At 44.3% G+C, this 13110-nt stretch overlaps 1 protein-coding gene across 1 annotated transcript; it reads left to right on the top strand.

The window, feature by feature from the left end:
- The first annotated feature begins 1687 nt into the window (after positions 1-1687).
- LOC127312220 (putative F-box protein At5g55150) lies at positions 1688-3397 on the top strand. Its single transcript, XM_051342689.2, has 2 exons — positions 1688-1861; positions 1941-3397. Exons 1-2 carry the CDS (start codon positions 1716-1718, stop codon positions 3151-3153), a joined length of 1359 nt encoding a protein of 452 aa, XP_051198649.1. The 5' UTR covers positions 1688-1715; the 3' UTR covers positions 3154-3397.
- Positions 3398-13110: the final 9713 nt, after the last annotated feature.

Here is a 13110-nt window from a genome sequence, read left to right as displayed (position 1 = left end):
GTTTCTGCGTGCAGATTCGTCATTTCCGGAAGTTCACCGGAAGTAGGGCGGAAGTTCCGGTCACCGGAACTTCCGGCCAACTTCCGGCCAAAAAACTGCTTCACGAAAACTTCAATAACTTTTGCATCCGGACTCCGATTTTGATGATCTTGGGCTCGTTTCGAAGCTAGTAAAAAGCTCTACAAGATCATGCATGGAACCATCATAATCCAGTAAGGTAGGATAGAAACAAATGGATAAAGGTTTTACCTATCTATAAACAGCAAACCGGTAAAACCTCCAATATGGAAAATGCAACAACTTGAGTTAGGAAACTCGGATTTAGGTGAAACCAATTTTGTTGTAAAGAAGATGACAAGAGCTACCCCACAAAGAGTGAAAGGCTTAAGAACAAGTGGGGTAGGTTTTTCTATGTATTTTAGAGTGAAACCTCTCAATACGAGAAACCGAGAAAAACTCCAATATCGAAAACGCAACAAGTGATTCATGCGGAATCCGTTTTCGATGAACTAGAGCTTGCTATGGAAATAACCACAAGCTCTAAATCACCACATGGATAAGATCCAAATAACAACCAAGAAATATGATGCAAGGATGCAAAGGTTTGAGCTCTCTCCGAACGATACGATCGAGTTACTCACTCGAGAGCCCTCTTGATAGTACGGCAACTAAACTATAAACCGGTCTCCAACTACACCATGAGACCTGTAAGAAAGAAACCCTATCAAGAGCAAACCTTAACCTTGCGCGTCCTCTTGAGCTCGATGAAGACGATCTTGATCACAACAAGATGGAACGCCTTTCTTGATTGTGCTTGCTTGATGAAGTCTTGTGGATTGCTCCCCCATAATCCACCATGGGAGAGCATTTTCTTCGGCACATCTTCACATATCCATGATCACCATATGGATGGCAAGCTTCAAGCAAATGATCTCTTAGAGATGGCTCATCTTGAACTTGCACTTCATTTCTTCATTCTTCATCATGTTGATGTCTTGAAGTTAACTTTAAGGGATCACTTCATCTTCATCTTCAAGACATACTTGATACTTGATATCCTTCATTAATTTCTTCTTAATGCAACCTTGAAGCCAACATATGGTTCAAGCATTGCCTATGGACAACACCTACAAATATAACTCAATGCAAACATTAGTCCATAGGGATTGTCATTAATTACCAAAACCACACATGGGGGTCCATGCACTTTCAGGCGCTGGCGTGCTCGGCGATGACCATCGGTGGGAGCACCCATCTGGCGATGATCTTCTCGATGCCGCTGCGCGATGCCCTTGGCTGCCGTCGCCGCTCAGGTCTGGGTCGCTGCCTCACGACTGCGCGATGCCCTCGGTTGCAGCCTGCAGGTTTGTTTCTCGCGGCTGAAGGATGGAGGTGCAAAATGTGACAGAAACATGTGGAATGCGGGGGTGAAAATGCGAAAGAACAGCGATGGACGAAGCCACGAAAGGGAGCGACGGACCAAGACGTATTGGTTGACGACGGAACAGGTTCCTCTTTTTTAAGTAGTAGAGATTACCATAGTATATGAGTTTCTTTGAAGAACGAAAACACTCAGACCAACAAGTCAAAAAAAAAAACACTCAGACCAACACCTGGTCCAAATCTCCAAACCCCCAGGCCGACCGGCCGAGTCGCCGGCGCCCCGCCCGCTGCCCCCGCCGCCACCGCAGGTGACGGCAGCGCGAAGCCTCCAGATGGATCCCTCTCAACCACCGCCCCTCTTTCCCCGCCATGAACGCAGACAGATCGAATCGCTACCGCGGAACCGTCCGCTCGCGGGATGCGCCGCCGGCTCCTCCCCCTCGAGCCCCAGCCAGTCCAGTCGCGTCGACGCCTTCCGGTGGGTGCTCTTCCTTTAGGATCTCCTCTCTAGTTGCCAAAGTTTTATTTTTCTAATCTGCTAGATCTCTTCCGCCCAGCTTACCGGCCGAGCCATCGCCGGAGCTACCGGAGGACACCCTGATGACCGTCTTCGGCACCCTCGAGATCCCTGACCTCGTGCGCGCCGGCGCCGTGTGCACGTCATGGCGCTCAGCCTACGTCACCCTGCGCGACCTCGGCAAGCATAAGAAGTCCCAGACGCCGTGCCTGCTCTACACCTGTGAATCCGCCGGCGAGAATGTTGCGTGCCTCTACAGCCTCATGGAGAAGCGGGTCTACAGGTTGACACTGCCGGACCCGCCGATCCGCCGCCGGTTCATCATCGGGTCCTCACTCGGCTTCCTGGTTACCGTCGATGAGAGATCTGAAATGCTTCTCACCAATCCTATCACCGGTGAACAGATTGCTCTCCCTCCGGTGACCACCATCGAGCACGTGAAGCCCATCCACGACGACCGGGGTGCTGTCTACCAGTTTGAAATCAGTGACATTAGAAATCAAGATTTCCTCATGCCGTGGACATCTGATCGTTGTGACCTAAGGAACTTCCTCCACTTCAAGGCGTTTGTGTTTTATGATACAACAACAGGAAGCTACATCGTTGCGCTGATCCACCGGCCACTCGATCAGCTCTCATTTGCAAGAGTAGGGGATGATAAGTGGACCTGGCTGCCACGGCACAGGTTGTATCATGACTGCAACTACAAGGATGGACTTTTGTATGCAGTGACTTCAAAGGGAGAGATCCATGCCTTCGATCTTACTGGTCCTGCTATTACAATGAAGATTATCAGTTGTCTGGATGAGGTGGATTTAGGCATCTGTGACGTCATGTACATTGTTCAGGCTCCATGGGGGGATATGCTGCTTGTTTCGAGATCAAGAGACATTGTGGATTCTGAATTACGTGTTCTGAATGCTGCAGGAATGAAATTACACAAAGTTGATGCCGGCACAATGAGACTTGCGGAAATTGATGGCTTACCTGACCACGTGCTGTTTCTTGGGCATAACCATTCACTTTGTCTGAGTGCCAAAGAATATCCTGCTCTCAAGGGAAATCATGCCTACTTTACTGACGATAGTAAGGCTATTTCAGGATGTAAAAATATTCGTCGTGATATAGGAGTACTTGACTTGGGAAATAATAGCAATGATGACCTTGTGTCTCCTCAGCTTTGGTCCAACTGGCCTGCTCCTGTGTGGATTACACCCAATCTTACGACGATGAAGCTAGCATTGCCTAAGTAGGCCAGGTTCAAGTAGGCTTAATAATCCGCTTACTTAGGAGCCACTGAAGGGCTGATGATTAAGGAAGTCGCATGATGGCACATGCTTTGAAAAGTTATCGTTTTTTTATCAAGTATTAAGTTTCATGACTTCTATTCTATGTGGGATTTTCTAACTTTATCATGTCTTGCGACTGATGTTTGTGGGACTCTGTCTTTTGTGGCTTGTGAGGGAAGTCAAAGGATATGAACTTTTTTTTTGCTGTGATTTGCCATCTCTAAACCTCTGATGATCACTAGAACATTCGCAAAGCTGTTTTTTTTCCTTTGACGAAAAGGCAGTTGGAACTTCTTTTCATTTCAATGAGAAGGAAAGTACAGGTTACGAAAACAGAACTGCTTCTGTACTCTCACTGTTCTCTAAGGTGAGTATGAATCTAAGCTGCTGTTTTTTTCTTGTTACAATCTGCTAGAGAATTATTTTTATTAAATAGGAAATAGATTGTACAACATCATGCAGTCATCTTGTGTTTTAGTTTGTGTTGAACATGCTTTTCGTCCGATGCTTCTGTTTTGTCGTGTCATCACTTGTGTTGTTGAACTTTTTTTTTTAGACTCTGCGAAACAGTTTATCACACATATAGGCTCAGTTTGGCAGCTCCGTTTCAATTAAACCGAAGTATTCCTAAACCATGGTATTTCAATGCCTAGACTTGAGATACTGCAGTTTTTGTCAAACCATGGTTTTTGGGAAAAAAAGGTCTAGACCTCTTTCTTTAAAACAGTGAAAATGCCTCGGTTTTTTTTTTTTTTTTGGAATACCATAGTTTCAAAAATGTGGTATTTTAGTGTAACCAAATACGTCAAAGTATTTAAAACTGAAGTTCTTCTAGAAACCATGGTATTTCAAAAAATACTTTGAAAATACTTCGTATCCAGTCGGCGTCCTAGGTTTTGTGTGATGTGCATCAAACATACTTCTGAAGTCCTACTTGTTCAGGTGCAATGAAATGTTGCACTGAACCATCTCGTCTGGTATAAGGGATCATGTGGCAGTCTGCTTTTAAAAAAAAATGAAAAAAAATGATCATGTACTTTTGTTTCTCTAGCGCGATATCAATGAATGAAAGTTTCCTATCTTTAACTTTAGTACCGGCCTATCCGTAATATTTATTTTCCAAAAGTAAAATCCGCATTGTTGACCACTTTGTTAGGGAATGCACAATTAGTATACTCTTAATGCACATAGACATGCTTAATTAGTACTACCTCCGATATATAAAAAGTGTTAGGGTTTTATTTCCAATTTTTACTAAAATGAATTAAAACTAATTAAATAATACCTTGACACTTATTAAGATTGGAAGGAATATTAAAATAATAGCAATCAAATCGATCAGAAGGCCCAACATTACCTCTTTGCTGAATGTAGTACATATAAGTTAATGAAAAGTTAAACAATGTAAAATTTGACCAAGTATGTAAAGAAAAATATAAACATCTAGAGTAGCAAGTCAATATCATTAGATTCATGATGATATATATTTTCATATGATGCATTTGGTATTGCAGATATAGATAATTTTCTCGATAAACATAGTTGAACCTTACATTATTTGTCTTTTGAAAAATCATAGATGCAATACATTGTGGCAAGCAGGGAGTATCTCATTTCTTTATGAGAAAAAGGTTGTATACATAATTCGGGCACATGGTTCTTACTTGTTTCCATGTGCATGCACTGTATTTCTGTGATGCCATATCAGAATTTTTGAAGCACGTGCTGCAGGAGATGATATCCATATCCATGTAGGTCATCTGGTATTAAGCACATACACACTGGCATTCCATTGGTACTGAAGAAATTAGTTTTCTTGAATTCCACACCCTCTATATCCCATTGTTCATTATTAAGTCTCCCTTCATTTCTCTTCCTCCATCCTTGAGTCATAGGAAAGCTACAATAGGTCTTCCACCCTCAACTCTCAAATATCTTACTCTTGTTGAACGCCCATATATAGTTACGCACACCAAGACATCAAGATAGTAGTATAGGTGTTTGGAGGATTCCATGCCATGATACAAGAGACATCTAGTTCAACCTAACCTATTGTCAGTTGAGTCGGCATGGCAGGTATCAGGATGTCCAAATGGACCTTAGCTAGGTTGGTGTCCAGAGCAAAACTGAATTGTAGTTCCAAAGTCTTGAAAGTGTCAGTGGGATGAACGTTTCACGCAAGAAAAAACCATATCAAAGGCTGCAACAGTTCTTTCTATGGTTCTTTCCTCTCGACGATTTTGTATCCTATAGAAAATTCAGTCGCGTCCAGATTTGGATGGCACAGAGAGGCGTGGAGCTAGACCTATTGCCCGGCTAATTCTGTGACAATCACTACACATCAGTCGGTCAATCCCAAGCTAGGGTCTACGCTGAAACTGGTCTACTGTCGTCCAATGGCACTGTAAGCACTAATCATTTCTACATGTGCTGGTATACTGTCATCCAATCGCAGTGTGAGCATTAATCATTTTTACATGTGCTTTCTTCGGTATACACAAAACTTTTAAATAGAAGGCACGAGTGCCCAGCTTTAAATTAATAAAGCCATTTACAACCAGTGCATAGGTGTTGAAGAACAGCTTACACACCATCGACCATACAAGCACAACAAGAAAGAAACACTAAGCATAGCTTGAGGTAGCCGAGGCCCTCATCCACGAGCAGCAGCGGAGTCTGGAGAAGCTAGCTGAAGAAGGATCTAGCAGATCTGACACCATGGATTGCACCTGGGCAGCGGGAACTGCAATCTCACCCAGTGAATCGCCGAAGAAGGCTCCTTGCCTCCTCGTCCTGGTTCGAAGGACGCCGTACCGTCGGACGATAGCAGCGCTCTCCCTGAGCCTAAATGGGAAATGCAGCCGAGGCCCACGGCGGACCACCGTGCACAGCCAGACACTGCTAGCACACATCCTGAAGAGAGCCGCCTCGTAGTCCCGTCGCTCACCTCTGAGAAGAAAATGCACGGGAAGCCGAAGAAGAAGTGGGCGCTGCCAACCGCTGCAACACCGCCCACCAGACACTAGCACACCTCCACAGACCGCCAGCGGCCACAGACCCCCCTTTCTTGCCCAAGGCTGCACCTTCGGCAAGGACAGCCACACCACCGGCGTCGTCGCGGCCCAAACAAAGTTCTAGGCTTTCACCCGGGGAGGTAGGGGGAAGGGAGAGGAGAAGGACAAACCAGGATGGCGCCCCCAAGGAGGTAAATGGCGCGAAGGGCGTCGCCGCCGTCAAGACCAGCAAGCTGGTCTGGGATTTCTCCTGGTCGCCGATCCCCTCGCCAGCACCCCCGCTAGATCGAGCGCTGGACGCACCAGCCGTGGATCTGGAGGACTGGGACGGGGCAGGAGAGGGAGGGGCTGGCGCTTCGGATCTAGGCACGGCGACCACCTGGCCGAGAAAAGCCCCTGTCGGCATCGCGCCACCTGCGCAGCCACGAGGCCATGCCGCACCTGCGAGCACCGCTCTCCGCCGAGCCGGTGTCGCCTCACCAGACGAGGCCGCCGCCTCGGAATGAGAGGCCCCACCGTGGAAGCCGCCCGTCAGATCGCCCTTCTCCTCAAACCCAGCTAGGGTCAGTCGTCCGAGGAAGGGGAGCCCGTCGACCAGCCGCCTAGGTCATGGCGGTCCCGGCGCGGAGGTCCTCCACCTAGACACAGCGCGGGGGGCCAAGGGCTCAGATCCCCGCCGCCCCCTTCACCAGCGTCGCAGTCTTAGCCCAGCAACGTCTCTGGGGGCGACGAGGAGGGGAGGAGGAGGGAGGGAAGGCGATGGCGGCGCGGAGGGTTTCGCCCCCTCGGCCCCCTGGAGGGGGCGACCCGAGGAGCGCGAAGCGGTCGGGTGTAAACAGTCCACTCTTTTTGATGGATTGTCACGGTATACACAAAACTAGGTAACTATTATTTTTTTTCTTTAAGCGAGTATTATTATGTGGCTTGAACTGTTGTGACTTGCGGACCACCAAATATTCAAATGTGTATCACTTAATCACGCGGAGCAAAACTCCATGCTGTGTCCAGAGCAAAACCGAATTAGTGTTTCCAAGGTCTTGCCTCAGTCAGCTAGATGAATGCTCCGGATTTAACTCTTGGCGTGAACATGATCGCTGGTGTGGCCATTTTAACCATGCTAAACCTGCTTTCCCCAGCTGTACGTCTCTGGGATGCTACCAAAGCCGCATGAGCGGCCTGTGGTGAACCTGGTCGAGATGTGTGTGAACCTGCGTAAATTGTATTGGGTTTGCCAAGCGGACATCCGCGAACCCGTATGTAGCTATATGCCTATATCAAGACTCAAACATGTTAATCTTAACCAAAACTACGCTATGTTGACTAGAAAACACATATATGCAGGTTTATGCGTGCTCCTCCTCGCAGACCTACTCTTATGCAAAGCTGGGATCTGTGCGGTTCCTCTTTCTTATCTTTCTCGGCAGCATAACGAGCGCCAACTATGCCCATTCGTCGTCTCCCCTTCCATTTCCTTCGCTCTATATCGTCCGCACGGAAACTGCCGACGGTGCCAAGTCCTGAAGGTCGACTATCTTCCTCTTGTAAACATACCCGCATTATGCCTGATTTCTTGTTTTATCAGTCAGTTCTTCGTATATGACGAGCACTTGTTTTATTCATGGGTTGTCCTGCTCTTTAGTTGGGGTTGGAACTTCTCACAAGGCACTGTGTGTGGCCTCCATCTGCGACAATGGCTTCTGGGCAGGTAGCTTATTAGTATTTCCATTTGTACTGCTTGATCCTTCATGAGTTGTATGGAAATATGAAACCCTGACTATACATCCGTATTTGACAACAACAAAAGAGTCACAATAGCAAGCAGTGTTTTGGTATAATGCATGACATGGATAGGGATGATCTGAAGTACTAAGAAATATACTTGTCAACAAAATTCACATAGTTGGCCATGCATAGTTTTTTTAATACCATCCAATGTTATGGCTCAATTATTTTGTAGGAGAAAAAAATAAAGTTCAACTAAAGTTTTCCACCCACGGATAAGACAGTTCGTTTCTTTCTTAGGTGAAACTTGAACATAAGAAAACAATTCCTTGTGTTTTTTCTACTTCTCCACATACTATATTTATCCTCTAAACTGTTTGAAATACTTAAACCCATATGAAATATGAACAAGTAAAATATCCAAAGGGGACCAAGAATATGGAAAAAAATGAAACTTTACAATCACTGAGTAAGTGGTTGATGTTGCAGAATATGATGTGGTTTACTTTGCATAGATAAAAAAACATTACCTAAATACTAGGTTTAAGAATTTGCAATATTTCACCATTATACTAAGCCAAATTAACTGTAATTACAATATTTTTGCATGGTGTAAATAAACCATAGTCGTCTGAGTTCCTGCAAATGAGAAGCTAGACACGGAGAGATTATGCAAGTAGGCAAAAAACCTATAAGTGGTTGTACTCCTCGGGCATATCTTATTCTTATCCAACTCTCATGATTCTACAGTGCGCCACTCAACAGCCCTGACTAGCACCATAATTAATTCACGAGACCGAATCAAGACTTTAGGTTGTTCCTTGAGAAATACTAGATCCTTTTTTATATTTGATGTGTCACTCGGAGGTCGCCGATTCACTAGTAAACAAGTTCATATCAATGATGTCTCAAGATCATGTTGCCCGGGCCCTATTAGACAATAAACATTACACAAACATAGATAATCATTCTTGGATAGTATAATAATAATCATAACCATAAATGGATGGAAAGTAAAGAGGCACGTGACATATCATCAATTCCGTACATCTCCCACGCCTATGGGGATTTTATCGCACATGGAAGAGGGAGGATAAAATGACAATTGTGTTTCATCTCGATATTACCGTAGCAAGCCGCAATAAGAAAGACTAAACCCAAATAGAAACCAAGCATGAATAGAGTCTCAACCCTAATCCTACATGTGTGAATCTCTCTCTCTCTCTCTGGCGGAATGGAAGGTGTTGAGTGTGAAGGTCGTAGATCGAATCGAATTTCTTCTCCTTCTCCGGATCTTTTCCTCTCTGGTCTGGGGCGAATGGCGACAACTGTGATCTGATTTCGTCCTCTGTCCCTTCACGGAAGTTGCCCCTTATAATGATGCAGAGACGGTGGCATCCCATATGGGAAGCGATATGGGAAAGGCACGCCTATATCACTGTTTGTTAAGTTCTCTGGAGCCTCGGATGAAGACGCCTCCAACTGCAAAGTTGTCCACGGTACTCCAAACTGCTAAAGTGTGGCTTCATTTCCCCTAAAATACGTCGAAACACCTGAATCTCAACTAATAAGTTACGGATCGGTATGTTGGTAGGTCAAAAAACCGGAACAAATTTTCGTCCGTAAAAAAAACCATCGTCCGTCAAAAAGACCACGCAGTCCGTTCCTTCGTTCCTTTCTTTCACGCACAAAAAAATATCTAAAAAAACCTGAATCAATCTCGCACCGAGCAAAGAAAACCGGAAAAACCGGCACGCACACGATACCTTATCGAGTGGCCTGGGGTGATTACTGTCCCTCCCGTCCCACATTAAAAAAATAGAAGGAGGAAAATCGGCAGGCGACCAGCCCAGGCAGGCAATCTCCACGTTTGGTAGGTCACCAATTTTTATCGCGACGCTTGCCATCTATTCTCTCGCATCATACTCTTTATATGTACAGATCGACCAAGAAACTTCATTGATGGAGATTTGGGGAGTCACCAGGTGTCTACTGCGTCCCGGTCTGCGCCATCGACCAAGAATAATAACTGACAAACTCCGGCGATGCCGCGGTGTCCTCCGAGCAGTCCCCAGGATAGCACATTATCCTGGCTCCCAGTCTCCTGGGCATGGACGTGCGGTGCCCCCGGCCGGCCGGCTCCCCCGCACCGGCGAAGATGCGGATGCATCCTGGGACTAGGACTAACATAATACAGTCGTACGTTCCAAAGCATGAGATGTGGATGAAAGGACACGGATGTCGCCTAGAGGGGGTGAATATGCGGTTTAAATTTTTTACGAGATGGCCTTAACAAATGCGGAATAAAACGAGCGTTTACTTTGTCAAACCCAAAGCCTATATACTATGGTTCACCTATGTGCACCAACAACTTATACTAAGCAATACAAGTAACTATGTGATAACAAGATATATAACTTCAAGCACGATGGCTATCATAAAGTAAAGTGCATAAGTAAAGAGCTCGGGTATATAGATAACCGAGACACGCAGGAGACGATGATTTATCCCGAAGTTCACACTCTTGGGAGTGTTAATCTCCGTTGGAGAGGTGCAGTGGTTTAGTGCTCGATGCACACCAACGCAACAAAGGCCTCACCTACCAGATTCCTCAAAAAAAAAATGAGGGAACAACAATGATGCTTAATCTCCCTGACAAAACTAAAAAAAATCACCTTTGTGAAAAAAATCATAATGTTAATTTATGCATTGTTGTGTAGCTTGTACTATCTACTATTTGTTATATTTTGTTTCTAATATGAATTTTAAAAGTGAACTATAGTAGAATATCTAAATACCAGTGTGATGTTGTGGAAAAAAATATAAGCATGTTGCATCAAAAAAGGAGGGTGCTACTTCTCTTCCTTATTATTTCTTTGTTTTCAAAATTTATTGATTGCTTGTTTTCTTCCCAAGCAGAAGCTATCACAATTTTTTTTCTTTGTAATCTGAGATGAAATGTTTTATCCTTTATGGCTTATCTTTATTTATGGCAAAGACGGGATGGGTGTTTTTTTCATATGGGAATAGGTGGCGCATCACGAGGTTGGATAAATGATTGAAGTAAATTAGATCTACAAATATATAATAAGGAGTAGTCGTAAAAAAGGAAAGGATATATGAAGTGGGATGAATAGCCGTAACCACCAAATCCGCTTTAATAGCAAAAATATGTATCTATGTGACTTTCTAGTTTTCAAAAAAAATGTTGTACTTTTGTAATTATTTTTTCAAAGTTTATATGTGAAGTTTATTATTTATCTCCTTTATTTGCTGTTGGCATGCCATGTTATTTATTTTCATAAGTTACTCTGCTCACTTCTACTATTCAGCTACTTCAATTGGATATAGACATCATATATATTTCCGAATTCCTTACAATTTTCTTATCTCCTCCCTCTCTACTGAACATACGGAATGCTACAACTACTTTGTTGTGAGCTTAGTGCATACACCTACGAAAATATAGATTGCGATCAAGATGTGGTCAATTTTTCAATATATCCCAAAGACGAAAGACACTCTTTCTGCTTTTTGTTGTTTTTTCTATTCACCTATCTACTTGATAGTTTGAGAATTTGGCATGAGAGGTATCAGAATGCCCAAATGTGTCATGTGTTCCATTTCTTTAGATCCATCTCAATTGGTGCCCTGCCACTCAATTCCTGATGGCATTGTTAACATATACATGATTAGTTTCACTGTCACATACGACCACACCATGAATCTATGGGGCCTAGACAAACCATCGGCATGAAATTACTAACTTATCATGCACCTTAGCCCTCAAATGTGTAGTGATATGTTTATATATCTCCAAACATTCTTCTAATGAGGTGTGTGTGAAGTTTATGTTCAATTGCCTCATTGTGTGCTTTAGAGCATGTACTATGTATGCCCAAAGCGATTCAAAGTTGTCTAGGAGCCGGTTCGATACATAGCAGAGAACCGATTCATTGTGTCAGATACAAGAAGCAAATCAACAATTTGATGCGGTTCAAACGAATCTTGTGTCGGGAGCAAGTGCATCAGGGCCACTTGCCAGGGAGAAAGGAAAGGAGAGAGGTAGCATTGACGGAAGAATAAAGTTGAATAAAATAAGTTTGCATGCTGCATGCAAGATGCATGGCCTCTGACAAGAAACGATTCTCACATAGCAGCAAATATAGAGCGACTCATATTTCTGACACATTTTTCTTTGAATCGGCACCACGTAGTACATGGCCTTAGAGGCTAAAAAAATAAACATCTGATTACTCCAAAAATTTAATGTCTCTTTATTATTGAACGTCTTTAGTAACTTTTGATGATTAAAATTTACATGTAATTCATTCAGTAGATTGCAATTGGATCTTGAGGAAAATTCTACATAATGGTTCAATCCATTTGAATCTGGAAAGAAATTAATCTTCGAACATCATACCCTACATGAAGCATGTGGTTAACATGAACCTCCTCCCTCTTCTCCAATTATTTTAAGTATGTGCCTCAAATATGCCTGGATCACTAGGTGGCTTAAGGCCACTATTGATAAGATCAATTTTTCTTATAAGAGCTATGAAGAACAATCTAGCTATAGCTCACTTCAGCTTGTGGTCTTTTGTTTTGACATCTCGTGTGATGTTTTTTTGTACCCGGAAGTTGTGATTGTATATCGGTTAATGAGGAAGAGACAGTTTGGTAATTTGCAAAAAAAAAAACAAGGTTTTGGTGGGAAGTAGAGGAGCCTAACAGCAAACCTAGGAAGGGCAGATTATACTCAGCCCAAAGTGGACACAAGGTGGTCAGGAGAGATGACCGTTGAGGAGCGAAGATTGCGGAGGCGATCTGAGTGGCGATTTCGTCACTCCGTCGCCGACGAGAGAGAGGTCGTCGGAATGGCTAGGGGGAAGCCGTTTCTGGTTGCTCCAATCTTCTGACGACGAGGAGGAAGACGATGGTGCCGAACCGTCGTCGGAAGGCGCTGATGCCGACAGGTCGATCGCGTATCTATGCCGCACACCATCACCGGTGAGTGGCATCGATATGGTTGATGACTCGCAAGATCTGGCGCGGCGGGCTATCAAGCGGCTGCAGAAACGCGACGCGCAGCGGATGGCGGCCAAGGCTTCGAGGATCCTGGCGGCTTCGGAAGGTACGTTCATTTCTTCTCCGGTGCTGTTGGGCATGGCTAGAGTCAAGGAAT

The sequence above is a fragment of the Lolium perenne genome, chromosome 7 (assembly GCF_019359855.2).
Source record: "Lolium perenne isolate Kyuss_39 chromosome 7, Kyuss_2.0, whole genome shotgun sequence".
Classification (NCBI taxonomy): Eukaryota; Viridiplantae; Streptophyta; class Magnoliopsida; order Poales; family Poaceae; genus Lolium; species Lolium perenne.
This window is presented reverse-complemented; position numbering and strand designations above follow the sequence as displayed.

What these genes read in the sequence shown, in the direction of transcription:
- LOC127312220 (XM_051342689.2), top strand. Translation starts at nt 1,716, where the DNA reads ATGGATCCCTCTCAACCACCGCCCCTCTTTCCCCGCCATGAACGCAGA. An exon ending in AGTCGCGTCGACGCCTTCCG is followed by an intron (nt 1,862 to 1,940) that starts GTGGGTGCTCTT and finishes TCTTCCGCCCAG; the next exon opens with CTTACCGGCCGAGCCATCGC.